Source organism: Nymphaea colorata, chromosome 3 (assembly GCF_008831285.2).
Source record: "Nymphaea colorata isolate Beijing-Zhang1983 chromosome 3, ASM883128v2, whole genome shotgun sequence".
Lineage (NCBI taxonomy): Eukaryota > Viridiplantae > Streptophyta > Magnoliopsida > Nymphaeales > Nymphaeaceae > Nymphaea > Nymphaea colorata.
In genome coordinates, this window is record NC_045140.1 from 25569542 (window position 1) to 25591142 (window position 21601).

At 38.5% G+C, this 21601-nt stretch overlaps 2 protein-coding genes across 2 annotated transcripts; one reads left to right on the plus strand and one right to left on the minus strand.

Annotated features, from left to right (window-relative positions):
• Positions 1-5884: 5884 nt before the first annotated feature.
• Positions 5885-8992, minus strand: LOC116250172 (galacturonosyltransferase 8-like). Its single transcript, XM_031623643.2, has 3 exons — positions 8645-8992; positions 6469-7931; positions 5885-6333 (listed from the first exon to the last, which is right to left on the minus strand). The coding sequence occupies exons 2-3, from the start codon at positions 7903-7905 to the stop codon at positions 6058-6060; spliced, it is 1713 nt and encodes a 570-aa protein (XP_031479503.1). The 5' UTR covers positions 7906-7931; positions 8645-8992; the 3' UTR covers positions 5885-6057.
• A 4089-nt stretch (positions 8993-13081) lies between these two features.
• On the plus strand, positions 13082-18908 carry LOC116250171 (leucine-rich repeat receptor protein kinase HPCA1-like). The gene is made up of 20 exons (XM_050076677.1): positions 13082-13179; positions 13281-13436; positions 13822-13942; positions 14040-14108; positions 14242-14316; positions 14422-14493; positions 14582-14743; positions 14830-14904; positions 15057-15128; positions 15253-15324; positions 15405-15473; positions 15562-15636; positions 15708-15779; positions 15881-16012; positions 16103-16572; positions 16673-16825; positions 16965-17107; positions 17187-17406; positions 17502-17737; positions 18227-18908. Exons 1-20 carry the CDS (start codon positions 13170-13172, stop codon positions 18719-18721), a joined length of 2949 nt encoding a protein of 982 aa, XP_049932634.1. The 5' UTR covers positions 13082-13169; the 3' UTR covers positions 18722-18908.
• The last annotated feature ends 2693 nt before the right edge of the window (positions 18909-21601 follow it).

Genomic DNA, 21601 nt, shown 5'->3' on the forward strand with positions numbered 1-21601 from the left:
CTCTTGCCAAAAAACGGTGAGATTCTCGGTGGAGAGGAGATATAAAATAATTAAACAACAAGCAGACACACGTTCTCCTCAAAAATGGACAACAATATTTTTTTTAAAATAATTGCCAACTTTTTAAAACTTTATAGATTTAGTTGACTTGTAAGATTAATTTATAAGGAAACATAAAAAATGTTAAAATACAAAAATAAAAAGACTATTTTATTTTGAGTAAAAGTGATTTTTCAAAAATCACATATTGCATTTTATTCGGTTTATTTTTCTGCGTTTCACATTAACAACTCACTTTTTTTTTTTGGTGTTTTTGTCTATAATTTCAAGAAACGGACAAAAATGAAAAATTTAGTTAAAAGATTTTTATTTTCAGTTACAGTAATTTAAACTATGTTTTAATGATTTTCATTTATAAAAAGTGTGTATGCAAAAGCATGATTCGTCCGTTACACACATGCCTGTGATGGGTTATAGAAGGCACGTATTTTATTATCGTAAATGTTATTCTTTTAAATTTTAAATAAAAAGTGAGATTGTGATGTTGAAGTTGAACGGTTTAACGTATAGATCTCGATGCAACCTAAAGACTATTATTTTCTTGCTCCCCAAATTTAAACCATTATTTATATATTTTTTTTACTTTAATCAGTCTTTCTAATGCCATCAAAAGTCGCATTGAATACTGAATTGGTCCACCTAATATTCTAGCTTAAAGAATCATGTAATCATAAAGAATCAAGTAATCATCAACGTAATGCTATGCTCATAATTGGTACCGGGTATTCGATCTTACTCAGGCTTGGGCTCGAAAAAAGGGGCACCATATTTTATTAAAATTAATTATATTTATATATTATGTTATATTAAAAAATATTTTTTTAAAATTTAATCGAGTCCAGAGCGAGCCCAAACAAGAGCCAGGTTTCGAGTATCAAGTTGGCCCAGACCTGGCTCCTTATCGAGCCAGACTCATACTTAATTTTAACTATTTTCAGCAAAAAAGTGTTTTCTCTCTGTTTTCGATAGAAACAAAAAAAGAGATTAATTGTACAAAAAATTGAATTTGTTATATAAAACATTTAAGCATCCCACGCGTCTTCGTTGGTTTTTCATCATCTCCTTAAGCGTCACGCCTTTCCTTTGAAAATATTCAATGCAATTCACCTTGCCAATCATGTGCGCGGAAAAATAATGGCGTCTGACTTGGAGGAGCCTTTAAAGATGCATGCACGAAGTCATACTTAAAATTGAGAATTAAAATTTAGAAAAAAAAACACTAAAAGTGGCGTTGTGAACTAATAAAATTATTTGAATTTGAATTTTATAAATTTCCCTAGAATGTATATTCGAGAAAAACTTTTTGGGTTGTCAAGTAGGATCAAAATTTTTAACGACTCCCAATTACTATATTTATCTCTTTTAGCCATATTCGTTATTAATCAAACTTATTTTGTATATAAAGAAAGAGAGAACGACGTCAACGCAAATTTTTGAGTTTACTGTGAACTCCATTTCATAACACTTGCAAAAAGATATCATAATTAGGGGTTGGATAGTTTATTTAATAAATGAAAAGCTTTAAATCATATTTTTTGCGTGTCCAACAAAGAATAGTGAACATAATATATTTAAGTGACCACATCTAAAAAAAGGTATATTCACAAAAAGGCTGGACCCGGTTTGTTTTCTGCCTTTTCCTCCCTGATTTGGACTCAAAAGAATCCTTGAGTTGGATCATTGTTTACATACAAACTTTTTATCATACATATATATAGACATCCCATTGTGGAAAACTTGCAACTCACCTAGAAAGACAAAACCCGACCTATTGATATGAAGTTTTTTACTAAAGGTAATCAAATCAATGACTATATTTTATATTTTAATGTTTACGTATTGATTGTCTCTAATTCCTATATACATGACGTGTTCTAATATTGAAAGGACTCATTTTAAAATGTATATGGATCAACAAAATTTCAGGTTTTTGAACATGAATGCTCAAGGAGACATTGTTCAATCTTGTATTCATCTTTGATCCATAACCTAATCTAACATGATTCAATGCACCTACAGAGAGGCAGAGCCATAAAATTTTCATGAGAAGGCAGCCGAATTAAAGTTTCTAAATTTTGACACCTGTCAAAATTCAAAACTTTTATGTAAGACAAGTAAAATTTTTAAAAATATACATGTAAATTAAAAAAAAATTGACGTGGGGCTAGGACCCATGGAGCCCCCTTTGGCTCTGCCCCTTTGCACCTGTGTTATACATGACCAGGATATGGTTTCCAAGGTTAGGGGTTTAGGACGTGGCCCTGAAATCTAATTTAATCTAAATCAAAGCTTTGTTCAACTGGAGATCCAATGTTAAGATTCATGATCTAATTTCACATTAATGATTCAGACATCAAACCAAAGATCTAGTTCTTAGTCAGGATTCTATTGATCCAGTTCCAAAATCCAAGGTCATATTGAACAGCTAAGGTCATATTGAAATCCAAGACCAAGGCTCCAGGAGTCATCTAGGATTAAGATCCAAATTATCATAACATGAGATACACCAGGGTTCATAATCCAAGTTTGTTTTAGATCTAACATCCAATATTCACATTCTTGGTCCAATTTCAGATTCATCATTATTGTAACATAATATCCATCATCCAAAATTAAGATCTAGGCTACCATAAAGCTTTTACTTGATTTAGGTCTTCATGATTGAATCTAGTTAGGCTTCAGGATAATTGGGATTTAGTATCAGATAAAACCAGGGTTAAGTATTGGGCTTCAATATCGCTTCTTGATTGGATATTAAAGTGTAGTTCATGAGGGTCAGTCGGGGTCTTAGTGCTAGGTTTTTGGGAAATGGGTAGAAGGTTCTAAGGCCGGTCTGGGTGGAGCTAAGACACAAAAAGACGTCAAACCTAAGCTAGATCCTTATTAGACATAAAACTAAGGGCTTTCAAAAAATTGTTTAAGAAAGAATTGAATTTAGAAATTTATTTTGAAAAATATGATTTATAAAATGTGTTCACGTTAAGGCTAAGTCATATTAGTGTTTTCACATGATAGGACTATTATCACAAGACATGGTACTAGCCCCATCTGACCTAGCTTTTATACAAACCATGGTGTGTGCTAAATGTGTAATTCATCATGCCTTATTTATATAGGGAGTGAATGGTGCCTACACACACACACTCACATATATATATATATATATGGATAAAAGTTAAAATCTATCATTAAAAAACCATCATCAATGAGCATTAATGACAGTTTATAATGCAACAATGGTTCATGATGTTTTGAACAACAATTCATGGTACTTTTAGTGACAAAATTTTAGTCTTTAGCCATTCAACAACATATAGGATATGGTATCGAATAATATCAACTGTGATTAAACCGTGTTCAACCATTGTAAAATAAAACAAATCTTTAGGTAATGCTCTTCTACATGACCTACCACAAAATAGCTGCGTGCATAAGTGCAGTCGACACGAATCATCTGATTTTTTCACATAAGCAGAAACCTGCACAGCCTAATCCACATCTCGAAAACCCTAACTTCAAAAACACAATCTACCAGCCATCCGATTCTTCTTTTTCAATCTTTTCACAAAAAAAAGAGTAACCTGCAAGCATGATTCCTGAATCCTAACTTCAAGAAACACAATCTGCTCATTATGGTCGCCTTTGAACACAATCTACGTTGTTGCTTAAACAACTTAGTCTCCATATTTTAAGGAAGAAGCCATTTTTCTTTATTTATTTTCCTCCATGCTATCAATTGAATGTAACCAAGTTATCCAACATCAGTACATCAATTAAATCGATTGAAAGGCTAAACTTTGAACAACATTTCAAAACCAGAGTAAACGACGTAATAAATTAACAAGATCAACTAATGAATCCCGAAAACCAGGAGTCTGTAGATAGAGTCAACAACAGAGGTTTTTTTTTTTTTTTTCTTCTAACTTAGCCCACCTGGAAAAATATTCAAGCAATCAAAATTGCCTTTAGTAAGCATCAATGAGAAAGAGGGTGTACCTCCTTCTAGTGCTCCTCATGAGCTTTCCGAGTGAAAAGATCAGGCCCATCTTTTTTCACCCAAGGGGCAGCTTTTCTCATAAGCAAAGACACTCATTTGGCCATCCATCATGTTTCATTATTTAACAAATCTAAGCACACATGGATATAGAAGTATAAAAAGAAAGCAATATATTATTTCAAAGAATGGACCATATTCCATAAGTCATGAAACTGCAGCATGCTCCCCATGAATGAGACGATATGAAATTGAAAAGGATCTGGTTTAAGTTGATTGGCCTATCTTGCCGATTTTAACAACATTGATTCAGATTAGTACACCAAATGGGTTCTATTGATACTCCAAAGAGAGGTGGGCTCCAGGTTTTCCTTTCAGTTAAGAGACCGGCTTGGAAAGAAACCGGAGATTAAATAGAAATCCTGACTACTCAGCCAGGTTGTGACTAGCGGCAGGGGCTAAAACGAAACTGAAGTTGCAGATATCCAGTTTACCTGTATCCCAACCGATGGGAGAAAATATTTTCTAAGAGGTGACTCGATGGTAAAAGAAAAGGTATGCACATAATATTCCATGTGCAGAACACAACCCAACCTACGGACAGCATCTATAGAACGCAAAAAAGATTAAGGACCAGAGAGAGAAGAAAGCTTCAGGAAATTATACCTAGTGCAGCTTTTTTTTGAAATTTAAGTTCACTAGCCAGAAGGCATTCAACTTCATCTGAGATGCAAAGATTTGGAGAAGGAAGAAAATGGTTGGAAAGCTGCACTGCCGGATCAAGAAGAAATACATAGCACAATGGGTATTTTCCAACCAGAAATTGCTGGGAGCGAGGCTGTCAAACTTTATTGGCGAAAATGAATATGCACAACAGTACAAGAGATGTTGAACATCATCTCAAAAATAACAGGCAAGACTTCAGCCAGCCACCCCTAGACCTGTAACAGTGAAACATAGAAAGCCACCAAAAGCAGCAACAAAAAATTCTAAATAACATCTGAGAGCCGAAATAAAATCTACCATCCTGTTCAGTTCTTTCCAGCATCAGCCATCCCACTTCCGTTGTTATAAGCTTGTTAGATATGGTGAGTCAGTTCCCGTATTCTTGAAGAGTATAAACCAAGACAGGCTGTTCAAAGCATGAAGTACAGCAACAGACTGCTGAAATATATGCTTTGCAGAGGAGCAGCCTGAATTGGACACACCACCATTTATCACATGACGTACAAGAAGGGCCAGGGTTACATATGGCAAGGCAAACATGGCAGAAGAAGGTGTTCTACCCAGCATAACAGCAAAGTAAAGAGAATCTGATGCATATTTTTTATCAAAAGCTGAAGAACCACGCTATGTTTTGTTAGCATGTGATTGTCGATTGTAGTCTGTCACCAACAATCACAAGTGTCAAAGGTCTTATATGCCATTTCTCGGTTTGCATAAGTGATGATTCTTCTATCCCTGTCACGAGGGATCACATGAACTTGTGAAGATTTTGGAATCACAGGGTAAAGAGATTGGTTATTTTCTGTTACACAGGTATATGCAGTTCAGTTATTCACAGTATCATAGACTTTAGACAAGGAATGGGCAAAATATGCATAAAAAGATGTCTAGAAACAGAAACATCTTCCATGTTAAAAATGTCTGGCCTAAGACTGATCTGAATCTCAATTCCACACAGGTAGCCGTAGTAGCTCATAGAGACACCTAATCATGCAAATTAGTAATCCTGCCGGGCAGCATGCCAAGCTGAATCAGAGTAGATAAATTGACCGACAAATATAGGTGGCATGCATCAAACTAAGTAAAAGCAAAAAAGAGAGGAAGGAGAAAGCAAGTAACAACTCCATTAGAATGAATAAATACGTCGTCTGTGATTAAACAGCTATAGCAACTGACTGAGTACACTTATCTTGTAGCAAACTAAAGTTTCCAAGATATCCTCTATCCCCTGGATTGCTTCCTCCCAAAAGAGACAGAGGCTGTGGAATTTCTATTTTCTAAAGGCCAAAATTGCACATTTGCACAAACTCCATATCGTAGTCTACATGTTTTTTCCAAAGCTGCTGAAATTGTTCCATGCCAATGTCAAGCCAAGGTTTCATATTCCCATTGAAATGTATCACCGCAGCATTCTGTATCTCATCCATGCTTATGCTAGGATTGTAACCAAGCCCAAGAACATGCCAGGACTTGTCTAACGGCTTTGTTGTCGAATAGAAAGTGATCAATCCTGGTGGTAGTGTTCCTAATTTCCAGAGTGTTCGGTTCTCATTCTGCATGTCAACAATCAACAGTAATGAACATACGTTATAAACAACTGAAAAGAAAGGTTGTCTCTATCACCTTCCTACCTGGAAAAGCATGGAAAGAAAAGGAACAATATAAAGATGAACAAGTTACAATCTTACCATATTCTGCCAGTAATGGTACTGCTCCGTACATTTCTCCCTCCTCCAAGCATCAAGATCAAAGAAATTCATCCCATATGCCCAGGCACAGGCCTTGGGATTAAACCTGTCCCTGATAAGGGGATTTGAGAAGTTCATGTATTTGTCATACCTATGGAATGACCCGAAACATGTCTCTACTGCCCCATTCACCTTTCCTTCCATATCAACCTTCCATAAGCCTGTCAAGTCCTTTTGCACCACCACATCATCATCCAAAAACAGGATTCTGTGCAACTTTGGGTACATTTCTGGCAGATAAAACCGCAGATGATTCAGCATTGAAAGATACTTCGGGTTTCTGAATTTCATATTTGCAGTGTCCTTGGTCGCATTCTGTGCATTGTTTTCAAAGTAGAATCTTTGCAGATTCGCAGACTCAAGCTGGCGCAGAACTGGAACATAAGATGAGTTGAGAAACTTGTAGTCCTCCACTGCCTTGACCTCAACATGGGCACCATTCAGGGGCCTCATTTTGAACCAGACCTGCATCGCAGGAAGGTTCATCTTGTCGGTCACAACATGGAAAACGTGTTTCCGTGGATCCTTTGCATTCTTCACTGCTGAATTCACAACCACGGATGCCGCAATGACATTATCTGAGAAAATAGCATAGTGATAAAGATTGGGGTTCTCCAACTCAGGAGGTGGGGGCCCTGAATCAACGTACTTTTCTGGGTTTGAGATTCGTTCCTCCATCAATCTCATAGCGAGGCAATGCAGGCTCTTCGGTATCGACTTGGCAGCAATTAGGCTCGAGAAAACCCCATGTTTCTTCGCACGGGTTAGCTGCTCATTGACAGCAAATATGGTATCCTTGAGTTTCTGGATCTTAAGCTGGTTATCAAAAGACTCTTTGGCGTCGGCAATAATCTGCCGAGTGATCTTGATCCGCTCCTTGAGGTCTCTCTCAAACTGGCGTAGGGTCTCTTCTTCAATGGCGTTGTCAGATTGCAGAAAAGCCCGATAAGATGGTTTTGAGAGCAGATCTGAAAAATTTCGCGAGAGCTCGGCAAAGAGCCGGACCTGCTTAGTGTTCTCGAGCTTGAGTTTGCGAGCATAGGCAGCATAGGCGTTAACAAGGGCAACGTGATCGTTGGCTTGCTTCACAATCAAGTCGAGTCGAGTCTTGAACGGATCGGTTTTGAGGGCGAGGAATGTCCTACTGACATAGGCGTGTAGATGGTGGTGGTGATTCGGATTCTTGAGGAGACCAACGGGATCCGGCATCGTGGTGGTGGAGGTCGTGGTGGTGAGAAGAGAAAGAGAAGCGAGGAAAAGGAGAGAAAACATGGCTGTAACGAAGACTCTGTAAGAGAAGAGGGCGCGGAAGAAGCCGTGTCCACTACCCCTCTCCACCGATCGAGCACCAACGCGGATCACGCCAAAACCCGCCATTCTTCTTTCCAAGTATCGTGTGGCTTCTGAAAGATGGATCAGAAAAGGCAATTGTTTGACATCGAGTAATAGATCTTCAACAACGCAAGCAAGCACACACTCAAAAATGCCAGATCTAGGGCGACGCAAGCCGTCACACTCTAGATCGGCTCCCTGCAAATCTTACTGTGCAATCCAGAATTCGGCATTTTCCGGCGCCGAGTACTTCAGCCAGTGCTGAAATACTGAAGAGCCAGAAGCCGAAACACCAAAAAGTTGGGTTTACACGCTTAATACAAAAGACTCTGTTACGATTAACATGCCGCAGTGAAAGATTAACGTACTTTTGAATTCAACTACTATAATACGCTCATCCTGCTACGCAAGACGGTCGATTTCTCAAGCCATTCTTATTTCAAAAAAAAAAAAAAAAGGAAACAAAGAAAAAGAAAAACACCGCTATCATGTCACAGATCGAAATCACGTAGATAATTTTCCGGCGGCTGCCGTCGACCACATACTGAGTCAGATTTCCGCCCAGAACGAACAAAATCTAGATGTGCCAGTGGGTCTTCCGAAGAAATCAAATCTCCCCAAATGGATTTCCATGCAGGGGCCTCCTATAACAGGACTACCTACTTCTCTTGTTGCCGGCAAACGATACCCAAAACAAAACTAAGATTTTCGGTCACTCATCAGCCCACAAAACGACTGCCCCAATTCGCAGCGACGCAGAAAGAGAGAGAGAAAGAAAGAGTACCTGGACTAGTCGATGAGGGCTCACATCGAGGAGATCGCGACTGCGGAAGGGAGGGAGGGCTAGAGAGAGGGATGGCGATGAAGAAGATTTGTGAGAGATCTCAGGAAAGAGAGAAGAGATTTGAGAGAGAGGAAGGAAGGAACTGAGGGAGGGAGTTCATTCAAAACAACTGCACCGACGATTCACCACCGCCCATCAGAGTCGACGCTCGATCGAACGGCAACCAAGAGAGGAAGGGCATGTCTTCTGACGCGAAAACATACAGAAGAAGATACGGGAAACCACGTTCTTGTTTTACGATTACGCTCCACGACAGATCCACCCTCGAGTTTTTCTCCGCTTCCTTTGTTCCTTTTTAATATCTTTTACGCGGTTTGCTTTTCTTTCTTATTGTTGAGAGCCCCCGACTTTCCAAACGGGGCCAAGGCCTAACCTCTTCGTCCCCGTCCCCGTCCCCCATATGGGGAACTTTCGGGATCTAGAATTCGCTGCCGCTTTGAGCCCCAACTAAATTCTGGATATTTGTCGGCAGATAAGCGCGTTGAGGTGTTTGTGGATCTAACTTTTATCAAAATCTTATGATTTTAATCCTGCAATCCATTAGAATGGGGATTTGCATCCTCATTCCAAAAGGCAGAGCATGTTTGTTGAGCTTGGATTATAATATACTTCAATATGGAAAGAATTTGGAATGTAGTTATATAACAACTTTTTTAAATCAAAAGCTGTTAAACACTCACACATACGGTATGTTTCATTTTCTTAAATAGTTTCACTGCTCCATGAAGATCACCGACTTGAGCATAGCCATCGATCATTTCATTCCATGAGATGAACATTCAATCGAAGTACATCATCTAAGCCACTCGCTTTCATATGCATAATCCAGTGAATATAAAGAGCTACTGTTTAATTGAGAGCTGAAACCCAAATGTCGATACGATTTCAGCCTCCATCCAAAAACAAACCAAAAAAAAAAAAAGATGAAGAAGAAGAGATCAAAAATCAACTCTTTACATTGACTTAAACGAGAAGTCTTAAATGTCGGTGCTCAAAGTATCGGGATGAATTGAATGAGGCCATAGCAGCAGCTTGAGCTCGTTAATTAATGGCACCAACCAGATTTAAACGAGGCATACTGAATTTTGAAGGGATAAGAAGCGTCCCTCTCAACAGGATCCAGGTGTAACTCGCAACAAGTAGCGGATCTCACAGATTTTAATTTTTACCAACAAACAATATCGATATACTTTCAGCATATAAAGTCGTGTAAAGGGGAGTGGTCCAGAAAAAGTTTTTCTTTTCTTAATAATAATAATAGGATCAAGGAAAAAGGACCATATTTTTTCACATAAATCTAGTGAAAAAAAAAAAACATAAATTACATCTCAATTTTTACAATATCACAGTCTTGCTAGTCGAGGGTTTATCATCACAAGTTTTCTTTCGAATTCTTTGTCCGTGTTTGGTAACCTTGAATCTCATATTCCAACCTCTACATTAGGTGAAAGATTCGGGATCCAAATTATGGTGTAAAAACCATAAGATCCAGATCCACGGTCTTCAGATTTCCGCCAATTGTGGTAGCCCTCTCCCATAAAATTGAAATCTTATATCCAAAGCGATCAAATATTTCTTTTCTTTTGTGTGTGGACAATTTCTGACTGAAAACCCTAAAAAAAAAAGGAAAAAAACTGAATTAAGAAATTATAAAGCAATGTTTTTTTTTTATTAAGAAACAAAATAGCATCTAAAATAAAATTTCCCTTAAAAATATCGCCCCCAATTGTAGGCACGACGCGCTTTGATTGACTTGCAAAAGTCATTGCTACCTTCAAACGAAGTGCCGGCATGACTGTCTCTTCTGCGGTGGACTTCTGTCAAACCCAATTAGCAATTCAAAATAAAATAAGGGCTCCGGTCGTCTATCATAATATATTCATATTTTATTTTTATGTTTTAATATTTTTATTTTAAATATCGAAGCCGTTTGATGCATTGGAAATATGGAGTTGAAAAGAAGTTTTCATAAATTTATTTCAGGAGTTAAAAGAAATGAAAACAAAATTCAGATTTCCAAAACCTCTTTGTGTTTGGTGTATTTAGATTTATGTTTAGAGAAATAAATGTTTCAATTTGATAAGTATGAAAGAAGAAAAAACAAAAATAATTGGATTAAAACCCAAGGTAACTTTTTTCATCATGTAACTTAAGTATCACGCTTTTTAGCTTAAGATACAAAAACATTATCATAAAAATAGAACTAGAGACCTACAACTTTGAAAGCTAATGAAGCTATGCCTTGCACCATCATCATCCCCACATTGAATTAATGTCAATGTAACCTAATCCTAACTCTCACTGTCATGCAACTGTATATTTATGTTAGACACATCTCAATGGATTGAATTATTTTCAAAGCAAAAAAAAATAAAGAAATTGAGGGGACGTTTGGATGACACTCAACCAATTTTTGGAAGTATAAAATTGGTTTTTACTTCTAAAATACTATTTCAAACTTGTTTTGCAAGAGATAATTACGTGTTTTTAGTCCTATTACCTAAACACACAAACCAGTTTTCCAAAATTGATCTTCAAACAACTATTTAAAAAACTTGTTTTCATAAAACTGAGTTTTCTGAGCGTCTTCCAAACGCTAGTATCCGAGCAGTGAAAAAGAAATCCTTTGGAACTTCCATAGATGCACATGCATCCGACTACGGGTCATACTGCGACCTTGTTTGTCTCATGCTTTATCGTCAAAACAAGTTTCTGTCACCAAGTTCGATGCTTATACGGGCGTAACGAACAAGTAAGCAACAGGTGATTTTTGAGCTGGGGATCGATGAAAGGGAGTTTGCTTTGCCCATCTCATTTTCACCGGAAAATTCAGTCCGGCATCTTCCTCAACTGTTGTTTTCCGTCATGGAAATCGATTCTCACGAAAGTTTTCTTCTCTCTTATCAGAATTGAGACCGAGGGACGTTTTGAAGACTGGATCGGCCTGGACAGCCTGTTCGACGGTGATGGTTGGCCCCACGGCGTCGACCGCTTTGGATCCATATCCCCCGATCTTTTTGACTACTAATCATATGGAACAAATTTGTTTGTCGATCAAACTTCCGATCCTTTGACTCCAATAAGAAATTAACAGAAGTCTTTTGTGGGTTGGGTAATTATCCAAAAGCTGTTGATGCCTGATGGTTTCCTACCGGTCCGTCGCCGGTGCCTGAGATAAAAATGGAACGGATGAAACATATTCAGTCTCGTGCTTGATACCCTGAGAAAAGATGTCTCAAATTTATTTTTCGAGTGCATTTTGAGACACGAGATTCCACCCATTCAAGTATGCCCTCATATATGGCTGCCAACTTCCAATCTCCAAAGATGCAGACAAAAACTGCCTAGCCCTTGCTTATTTGGATTCGATTAATATCTTCCCTCCCTCCCACATGTTCCATCTATGCACTTTTCTCTCCTTCATATGCAAATTCACTCCTCTAGAGCTCATGAACTAGATGGAACATCTTCAAGATCTTGAACTTTATCCTTCATCAGATTTGATGGGAGTCACTTGGCCTGTCAATTCCAAGGAAATAGATGGTGGAAAATAAATTGTAAACATGTAAACCAAACTGTTTTTTGAAGAGCAGAAAGGTGGAGGAGCAAGAATTTCATATTCGAAGGGGGCAGATGTATTCCAAAGATAATTTCGTATAGGCAGACAAATATTTATGTTATGTACATAGAGATTTTGGCAGGGCCTCTGTCTCGTCTGTGGTGCTGATACTGATATAAAGTGAACGTAGAAAGATTTCCATGTTATGTTATATTCTGTGAATGTGTACTGGCAGTCTAGATTTTTGTGTTGTTCGGCATAAAAGAAATGGTTTTATGTTGAACCAATTAAATGTTTGTCAACAGGGACAGGGGAGAGAGGAACCTATTGATCGATTCAAGTCCATTGTTGTCATGTCGGTTTCACTGTTTTATTTCAGTGAGCAAGAAGGTTATCCCACCACGGTAACACCCAAGGAGAACGAAGCCCCCTCCCTTTCCCTTGACCCTAAAGTTCAGAATTACGTCCCCTGCTTCAACTTGCAGATAGGACCTGCTCCCTACAGATACACAGAATTGACCTTTATGGTTAGGCCTGTATTCGTCTATATCATATAAATTTCTCCCCTCGTAATACGTAGCAGACGACTTGTCTCCGTTCAAAAAAGACGATCTTCCTCCACCATGAATGGCCCCATCGTCATCATCCTTTGTAAAATGATGGCTCATACGAGACAAGATAGGTCAAGGCTCGAGGAAAATTCTGTCCTGGACGAAGGCGATGAAGAGACGACCTTCCAGTTAAGAGCACAAAGCAGTCTGCACCAAGTGTGAAATAATGGTCTTTAACGTAAATTTGTTATCTCGCTATATTTTCCAACATGGCCATGACTATTTTAGCTTGAGATGGCTCCCCGAAACGCATGGAGGCCCTTCGATTGGTCAGTGTAAAGGAACGTTTGAGGGGATGGTAGAAGGTCACATCAGATACCTGCATTATGCAATGGATTGAAATTTCAACGAACGTTTATGAGGTCCAGTTGATGTTGGAGATAGCTTACGCTTATATTGCTTGCAGAGTTTCAAGGACTCCATCACCGCCATCTCTTTGTGCTTCTCTTTCGTTTGTGGTTCTTTACAATGGATCGTATACCTCGCATGCGCTTGAAGTTGCTGCTTGTCTTTGCCGCAAGCTGCTTTGCTGCAGCGTTGGCTGACACAGACCCGCAGGATGGTACGACTCTCTGCCGAGAGAGAGAGAGAGAGGGAGAGGGAGAGACCTTTCTCGTTTCTGTATTTAAGAAAAATGTTTTTCTACTTTCACAGTTGTGATATCTCGTATCCTGCAGCAATTTCATATTATTTTGCAGAGTTGGTGGAGTTTTTTTTGTCGAACAGATAGAATAACATGTAAAAGCAACAAAAGTTGAGCTTACTTCTGTTGCATACCATGTTCTTGAGAATTCAAACATGATAGGTGTGCCAATAGATTCCTTGTACATGAAGCCATCGACTGAAATGTATATCTGGAATTTCTATAAACAGCTCTGACATCTCCGTTTATTTGAACTACCAAATCTTTGTTAACTTCTATTTACTGGTTTGGGATGCTGTTGCAGCTGCGGCACTTCTCTCTCTCAAGGCACAGTGGCAAGGAACACCACCAAGCTGGGAGGCGTCAGACCCTTGTGGTGCTCCCTGGGATGGAGTCAATTGCTCCAATTCCAGGATAACTTTCCTGTAAGTTCTGATAAGGCCTCCTTGTTTCGATAATTGACAGCTACTTTTCTTTCTCGAAGGATTTTAACCATTTCATTCTTCTTGGTCCCTGTTTCAGGAAGTTATCCTCCATGAATTTGATTGGAACCATCGATGGCATTGGGTCACTCGTTCAGTTGAAAGTCTTGTATGTGTCTGATCGTCCTTGACTTGATTGGCGGTTGCAAGATTCTATACTTACTATTCCCTTCCCTTGTTCTTAATCTGCCTCCACAATTTCGTTGCCGTTGCATGCTCATAAACCGTTTACTTGGATGCAGGGACTTGTCTTCAAATCCCAACCTGACGGGTCCAATTCCACGAAGTATAGGAGAACTAATCAACCTTGAAACACTGTAAGAGCATCTCTCTCTCTCTCTCTCTCTCTCTCTCTCTCTCTCTCTTTCTCTCTCTCTCTCTTTTGCTCCCTGATATCAAGATTGAACCTTTTGTCGTATCAGAATCCTGACTGGCTGCGATTTCAAGGGTAGTATTCCTGCAGAAATAGGAAATCTGGGAAAGTTAACGCTTCTGTAAGGACTTGGAATTTAAACGTTGTCTGTTTATTCTCGTTTGGTTTCCCACTTCATAACTTGCCTGTGCTCTTCTTTCCACATCCAGGGCACTGAATGATAACCATTTAAGTGGCAGCATACCAGCTTCACTGGGGAGGCTCTCGAACCTTAGGACGCTTGACCTTGCATACAATGAACTCACTGGATCTATACCTATCTCATCTGGTAGTGAACCTGGTTTAGATTTGCTTTTTGCTGCAAATGATTTGTAAGTTGGACTACTCCTTCCACAGTACATTAGTGTGTCGGCTGAAAACTGAACTACCTAAGCCAAATGTTTATATGGTGTTGTAGCATTTTAAGTAATAACCAGCTCTCAGGCTCCATACCGCCGCAGCTTTTCAGTTCAAAAATGAACCTATCACACATGTAAGTTAATCGTGTCATCATACCCCTGCAAAGAGCCTATACTTCACCTTATGTGCCCTTTTCTCTCTCTTTTTTTTTTATTTATTTATTTTGACCTCTAGGTTGTCTTTTCTTTCTTTGAGCTCTGGGACTGACTAGTTTGTCTTCTGAAGACTATTTTATGCAAATAATTTCGCTGGTGAAATTCCTGAAACAATAGGGCTGGTTCAAAGCCTCAAGATCCTGTAAGTGTCCAACCCGTACTTTTCAACAATGATTTTATAGCCAAGTTGGTTCAGCCCCCTCAATTCATGCTGCAATTGGTTTATCCTTTTTCCTGTTTTCTAACTTCGGCTTTTTTCTTTACAGTCGACTTGATAGGAACCAACTCGGTGGTTCTGTGCCTGGAAGCCTTAACAATCTATCTTCCATTCTTATGCTGTAAATTTCTGTGTCCACTTTTAAGTTACATTTCTACAGTTAGCTTCTGATTTTCTTCTGAAATACAATCGTTTATTTAGGAATTTGGCAAGCAACCGCTTGATTGGTCCTATACCTGATCTTGGCAACATGGGAGACCTTTGTTATCTGTATGAGTCTCCGAAAGCCTCTTCTCAATTTAGTTTATATATGTCTCTGTTTTCATATGCCCAACTTTATGATTACACTTCAAACCAGGGATTTAAGCAACAATTCTTTTGACGCATCACTAGCACCACCATGGCTCACAATGATGGAGTCTCTGACAACAATGTGAGTTGTTAATCGCTTTCACATTTTCCAACCTGTCATTGCATCATATAATCCATTGATGATATGCATAGAATCATGGAAAATGGAGATCTCGAAGGAGCGGTTCCGGAATCCCTGTTCAACCTACCCTCAATTCAGACTATGTAAGTACCAAGTACACGTCAACAAAGTATTTCCGACTAATCAACCAAAACACCTGTTTTTTTTTTTTTTTCTGATCTGGTCTACTTCTGTTGAAGTACAGAAAGCTGAGGAACAATTCATTCAATGGCACACTCACTTTGGGAAGAATCAACACTCAGCTCCAGCTTGTAGATTTGGAAAACAATCATATCTCGAAGTTGATGCCTGAAAATTCTTACACGAACAGCATATGGTAGGAATAACATGAAAATATTGGATATAACAGAACTTCCTTTTCCAACTCCCACAAACATGCCATTTTTCTGATCATGCAAAATTGCAGGCTTGCTGGGAATCCAGTTTGTTACAGTTCTGATTTGAGGTCCTGCAAGACACAGATTCAGGAACCAGCGCCATATGAAACTAGCTCGAGAAATTGTGGCCGTGAATGTAAACGTGGCATGATGCCTAACCCAGAAAGCTGTGCGTGTTCGTATCCTTATACTGGAGTTCTGCATTTCAGGGCAGTTTTCTTCTCAGACTTGTCCAATAGTACCATTTTCAAGTCGCTGGAGGAGGAACTCTGGAGACAACTTCTTCTGACACCGGGCTTCGTGTCCATTTCCAGGCCAGAGTTTGATGACTGCGACCATCTAGATGTGCAATTTCGACTTTTCCCATCAAGTGGTACGTCGTTTACCAGGGAAGAAGTCATTGAAATTGGGTTTTTCCTGAGCAATCAAAACTTTGAACCACCGCATGAATTTGGACCATACTGCTTCATCATGTCAGATCTTTATCCATTTCTACTAGGTACGTGATCCTGATAACCATGAGAAAGGATAGACTATTCTACTTTACGAACTCCTGTCCTCTACTGTATGTGTTGGTACTGACAATGGAGTTGTATCAGATCCAATTGGCCGGCGATCTCTCAGTCCAAGCATAATCATTGGAATAGCAGTTGGTTGCTCTGTTTTGATCTTCATACTTGTTGGAGTAGGAATTTATGCCATCCGGCAAAAGAAGCGTGCTGAAAGAGCCACATTACAAAGCAGACCTTTTGGTGGGTTCCATGTTTCCCGTCTTTCTGATCCGATTGCTTGTATATGGACCCAGAAAGTGAGCCGTCTCATATGCATATGAAAGATTTTGGTCTTATTAGTTTTAACTATAAGAAACTTTCGCCTTTTGTTCAATTTCAGCATCCTGGAGAAACACGAGCACCAAAGGCAGTGGTCCAGAACCAGAAATAAAAGGAGCTAGTTGTTTTTTGTACGAAGAGATCAAGAAATTCACAAACAATTTCTCCGAAGGCAACATAATTGGAGTCGGTGGCTTTGGCCAAGTAAAGCCTATTCCTTGTCTGGTTTAGCTTGTGCAGTAGTCCTTCCAATACCTTATTCGTCGTCAACAAATTTTTGCAGGTTTACAAGGGGATACTTCCTAGCGGTGAGATCGTAGCAATCAAGAGAGCTAAAAATGGAGTCATGCAAGGTGGACTCGAGTTCAAGACTGAAATTGAGCTGCTATCAAGAGTTCATCACAAAAATCTAGTTAGCCTTGTGGGTTTCTGTTTTGACAAGGGCGAACAGATGCTGGTTTATGAATTTATTGCTAACGGGACCTTAACAGATTGCTTGTCTGGTATAACAGCACGAGTTTAGACATGTAATTTTTTTTTTTCTTGGTAATGCCATTTCTCTCTGAAGTTCTAACATCAATCTCTTGTAAATGAACAGGAAAAAGTAAGATACAACTTGACTGGCATAAGCGGCTTCAAGTTTCTCTGGACTCAGCTACAGGACTAGCTTATCTTCATGAGCATGCAAATCCTCCAATCATTCACAGGGACGTGAAGTCCGCAAACATTCTTCTTGATGAGGACCTGACTGCAAAGGTTGCAGATCTTGGTCTATCAAAGCTCGTCCCGAACGTTGCCAAAGTGCATATCTCCGGTCAAGTTAAGGGCACCCTGGTGAGTCTCGCTGGTTTATCATGTGGTTCCTAATTTTATGGTGGACGAACAGAGATGTCGGCATGGATAATATGAATATATGCTTGTATTATGCACACATTCAAGAAAATTTGTGTCTTTTCAGCTGTTTTTTATGTTCCAAACTCGTTTACTACTTCGGATAAGCGTTTTCGAAGGGCTTTCTTTTTATTCTTACTTCAAAAGTGTCTGCATTGCACATTTATTAAAGTTTTTGTTGCTTCAGGCTCAATCATTTTACCGGAAAGGGGAAAACAAAGAAGATTTACGATTTACCAGCCTCTAGGTGCTTGATTTTTTATTGACTTAGAACACATCCATACTTGAAATTGGCCAATTAATCACATGCTTTCTGCTATGTGGGTTTCAGAGAACAAAATTGAAAAGCCCAAATCAAGAAAAGCATTCCAAACTTATAAATAAACCACTAATGATGACATCTGTGCATGTGGCTGTGTGACCTCACTGCAGGGGTACCTGGATCCTGAGTATTATACAACTCAGAAGCTGACGGAGAAGATAGATGTGTACAGCTTCGGCGTGGTCATGATGGAGCTGATAACAGGGAAGAAACCAATCGAGAGGGGCAAGTACCTCGTCCGTGAGCTTCAATTAGCCATGGATAGATCCAAAGAACTCTATGGCCTCGAAGACCTACTGGATCCAGCCATCAAGAAAGAAGGTGCTCTTATTGGATTCGAGAAATTTGTGGATTTAGCCTTGAGGTGCGTTGAGCAGACAGGAGTTAACCGGCCAAGCATGCGAACGATCGTAATGGAACTGGAAAACATTTTGCTGAAGGCGATGGACATGAACCCTGCAACGGCCATATCATCTTTTCTTGAATCCACATCAAGCGATCTTCATCATGGATACAATTATCCACTCTCTATCAGTGGGACAGAGAGCCATACCTTCAGTAGCAGTGATGTCTACACATTCTCGAAAACAATTGAACCAAAATAGCATGTTCACGTACCTTCTCATCTACCAGGTACTGTTCGTTGTTGGGAATGCAGTTGTTATGACTGTTATTACTTACGTGCCTAAGACTGGTGAGCGATTAAGACTCTGCTTTTATGTTCTATTTTGGCATTGCTTGCTTAATAATTTATATTTCATGAATGTAAATAGTAATCTGTGTTGCTTAAAATCTTAAGTTAGCTATGTATATATATATATATATATATATAGCTTTCTGGGAAATTTCTTTAATGATGAATTTTTGAATGCAAAAGTCATGACTATATTAAAAGGAAGTGCAGGCATCACAGTCTCCATATTGCACTTCTCTCATATCTTGTTAGCAAACTATCTACATATCTTAAAACTGTATTTGTTAAATGAAAAATAAAGATCTTTTTTAAAATCTCAATTATGTAAGTATGATCTATTACTACTTCTTAGAATTGAAGAACTTTAGGGGTTTGACATATTGTCGCACTCGCATATGCAATTACCTGTAAGACTCCAAGTTTGGATACTCTTTTTCCAAAAAAAAAAAAAATTACCCTACCTTAAAAAAACTTTGACTCAATTTATGGAACCTCCATAAACTCAGAACCTGAAAATTCGCTCTTGGGTAGTCGATTTAGATCTGTGCATGAAAATTTTTCTAAAGCACAAACAAGGTGCCCCTTGTTGAATTTCATGAGTTATATAGAACCTTTATGAATTGAAAACAAACCGACCTTTATTGCTTGGCTGGCTTCATTTCTGATTCTAAAAATACAGTTTTAAGCCCCACTGACTATAGAGCAAGAATTATATATTTGTATATTCCACGCCTTTGACCATCATTATCCCAGCATTAAATTGAGTTAATGCACCCTAATCCTAACTCTCACTGTCACAGGCATTTTAATTTATATTAAACCACAATAAAGCATTAAATCCAGCCCCAACCGTCATATGCATCCAATTAATTTTTTCTTTGTTGGATCTATTCAATGCAAAAGCCAAACCTGTGGTACTTAACCATATGCCATATACTCATTTTAGATAAACAAGATTGAATCATGCGATCGGTGTAGGGATGTCAATATATCTAATTTGGATTGGATATTTGACCGAACACTTTCGAAAAAATCGGATATGAAAGAATTTAATATGTGATTTAAAAATCAGATCGGATTCGGTTTTAAGGAAATGACATCTGATGGGATTTAGGTATGAATATAAAAATCAGATTCGAATTCAAATATGACTTTAGCTTATTCATATTCGAATTCAAACTGTGAATATCCGAAAAAGCAGATACATTTAAGAGTATATCCAATTCGAATATGATTGATTGACATTTTTAATCGAGCATTCTGATATCTAAAATTGAAAATTTTAATAAGGACGGTTCACTGCTCCTTTGGATTTATTCATTAAATGAGAAGTCCTATTCCGATGAGACTGAAGGGGATGGCAGGCTCCCTTTCCTTTTCCCATCATAATTTTTGCACAGAAGAGTATACAAATCGCATTAAGTGGATGCGGGCTCCATGAACTGTTAAGGGATCTCAGTTAGCATCACGGGCCCTCCAGCCTCCATATCCAAATTAATTCATCTACTGAGACAGAGAGTAAGCCACATACCTCTGCCGCCGCCGCATTGTTGCTGAACTTCCAATCTGCAGAGATGGAGATAAGCGCGCGTGTAGACTGTTTGGCCTTGAAGCTTGCGTAATTTGATTGCCGGCATTGAATGAACATCCTCCATTGCAGACCACAGGTTGCATTCACGCACTTGTTCAAAGCCAAGCTCTCCCGCATGTGCAAATCAAATCTGTTCATTCAATCTTCCTCAACCTTTATCATTGCTATAATACTTTCATTGTTGTTGTTACTGTGCACAAACAGCTGGACGATTACAAACTCCGCCCAAGCCAAGATTTTTTATACAGGGCTGTCAATAGATTTGATTCAAATCAGATATTGCTTTATCAATATCCACTTTTTTTCGGATATCCTATTCATATTTGAATGTGAATAAAGAAATGTCATATCTGAATCTGAAATATGCTTTCACAATCCAAATTTTATTTTTACATTCATATCCGAATTTCAATTTGAATTCCAAATTTGAACTAAGCATTGATGATATTATATTATTTAAAACTAAATCTCATCTGAATTTGATGGGCCATTTATATATATCTGAATCCAACTCCAACCAGTTCTCATTTAGTAAATCCAAACCCAACTCCGTTTCTTAAAGATATTAAATTTTTGTTTATATACGAAATTTTTGCAGTGGTTCCGTCAGATGATCCAAATCAATATATTGAAATTCCTACTTGTAAAAGTTGCCCTACTTTTAAAAGATTTTATTTTATCCATGTAAAAAGTGGAGCGCCAGAATTACAAGAAGAGTCACAAATATACAAAGTTTAGTTCATGAAGAGGCACCAAAAAAAAAATTGAGTCAGGGGACCTTTCTTTCCGGGCTCATATGTGGCTCCTCACTGTTATTAAAGACAGAAAAAGACGTTTCCATGTCATATTCACCGCACCTGCACTGTGAAATTTAGACTGAAAGCTTAAATTTGTGCTGTTGAGGATAAAAGAAACAATTGGTGGAAGCACAAATGAATGAAACTGTGACTATGCCAAACGAAATCGTTTTCTTTTTAATCTTTAACCTCTAAAATGAAGGAGCAATTGACCAAAAACAGTTAGATGTTTGACAAGAAGAAAAATTGAGGACTGACGGGGAGTTTGATCCTTGCATAGCTTGGCGAGCAGAACTTGGGCAGAGGCAGGGGTGGGTTACGTGTAGAAAATTGCTTATACGAACTCTAAAAAACTTTTTATTTTTATATTGATATTTTTAATTAATTTTTTTCATTTGTCTTT

What these genes read in the sequence shown, in the direction of transcription:
- LOC116250172 (XM_031623643.2), bottom strand. Translation starts at nt 7,905, where the DNA reads ATGGCGGGTTTTGGCGTGATCCGCGTTGGTGCTCGATCGGTGGAGAGG. An exon ending in ACCATTACTGGCAGAATATG is followed by an intron (nt 6,334 to 6,468) that starts GTAAGATTGTAA and finishes GTTGACATGCAG; the next exon opens with AATGAGAACCGAACACTCTG.
- LOC116250171 (XM_050076677.1), top strand. An exon ending in CTACCCTCAATTCAGACTAT is followed by an intron (nt 15,780 to 15,880) that starts GTAAGTACCAAG and finishes GTTGAAGTACAG; the next exon opens with AAAGCTGAGGAACAATTCAT. An exon ending in TCTTACACGAACAGCATATG is followed by an intron (nt 16,013 to 16,102) that starts GTAGGAATAACA and finishes GCAAAATTGCAG; the next exon opens with GCTTGCTGGGAATCCAGTTT.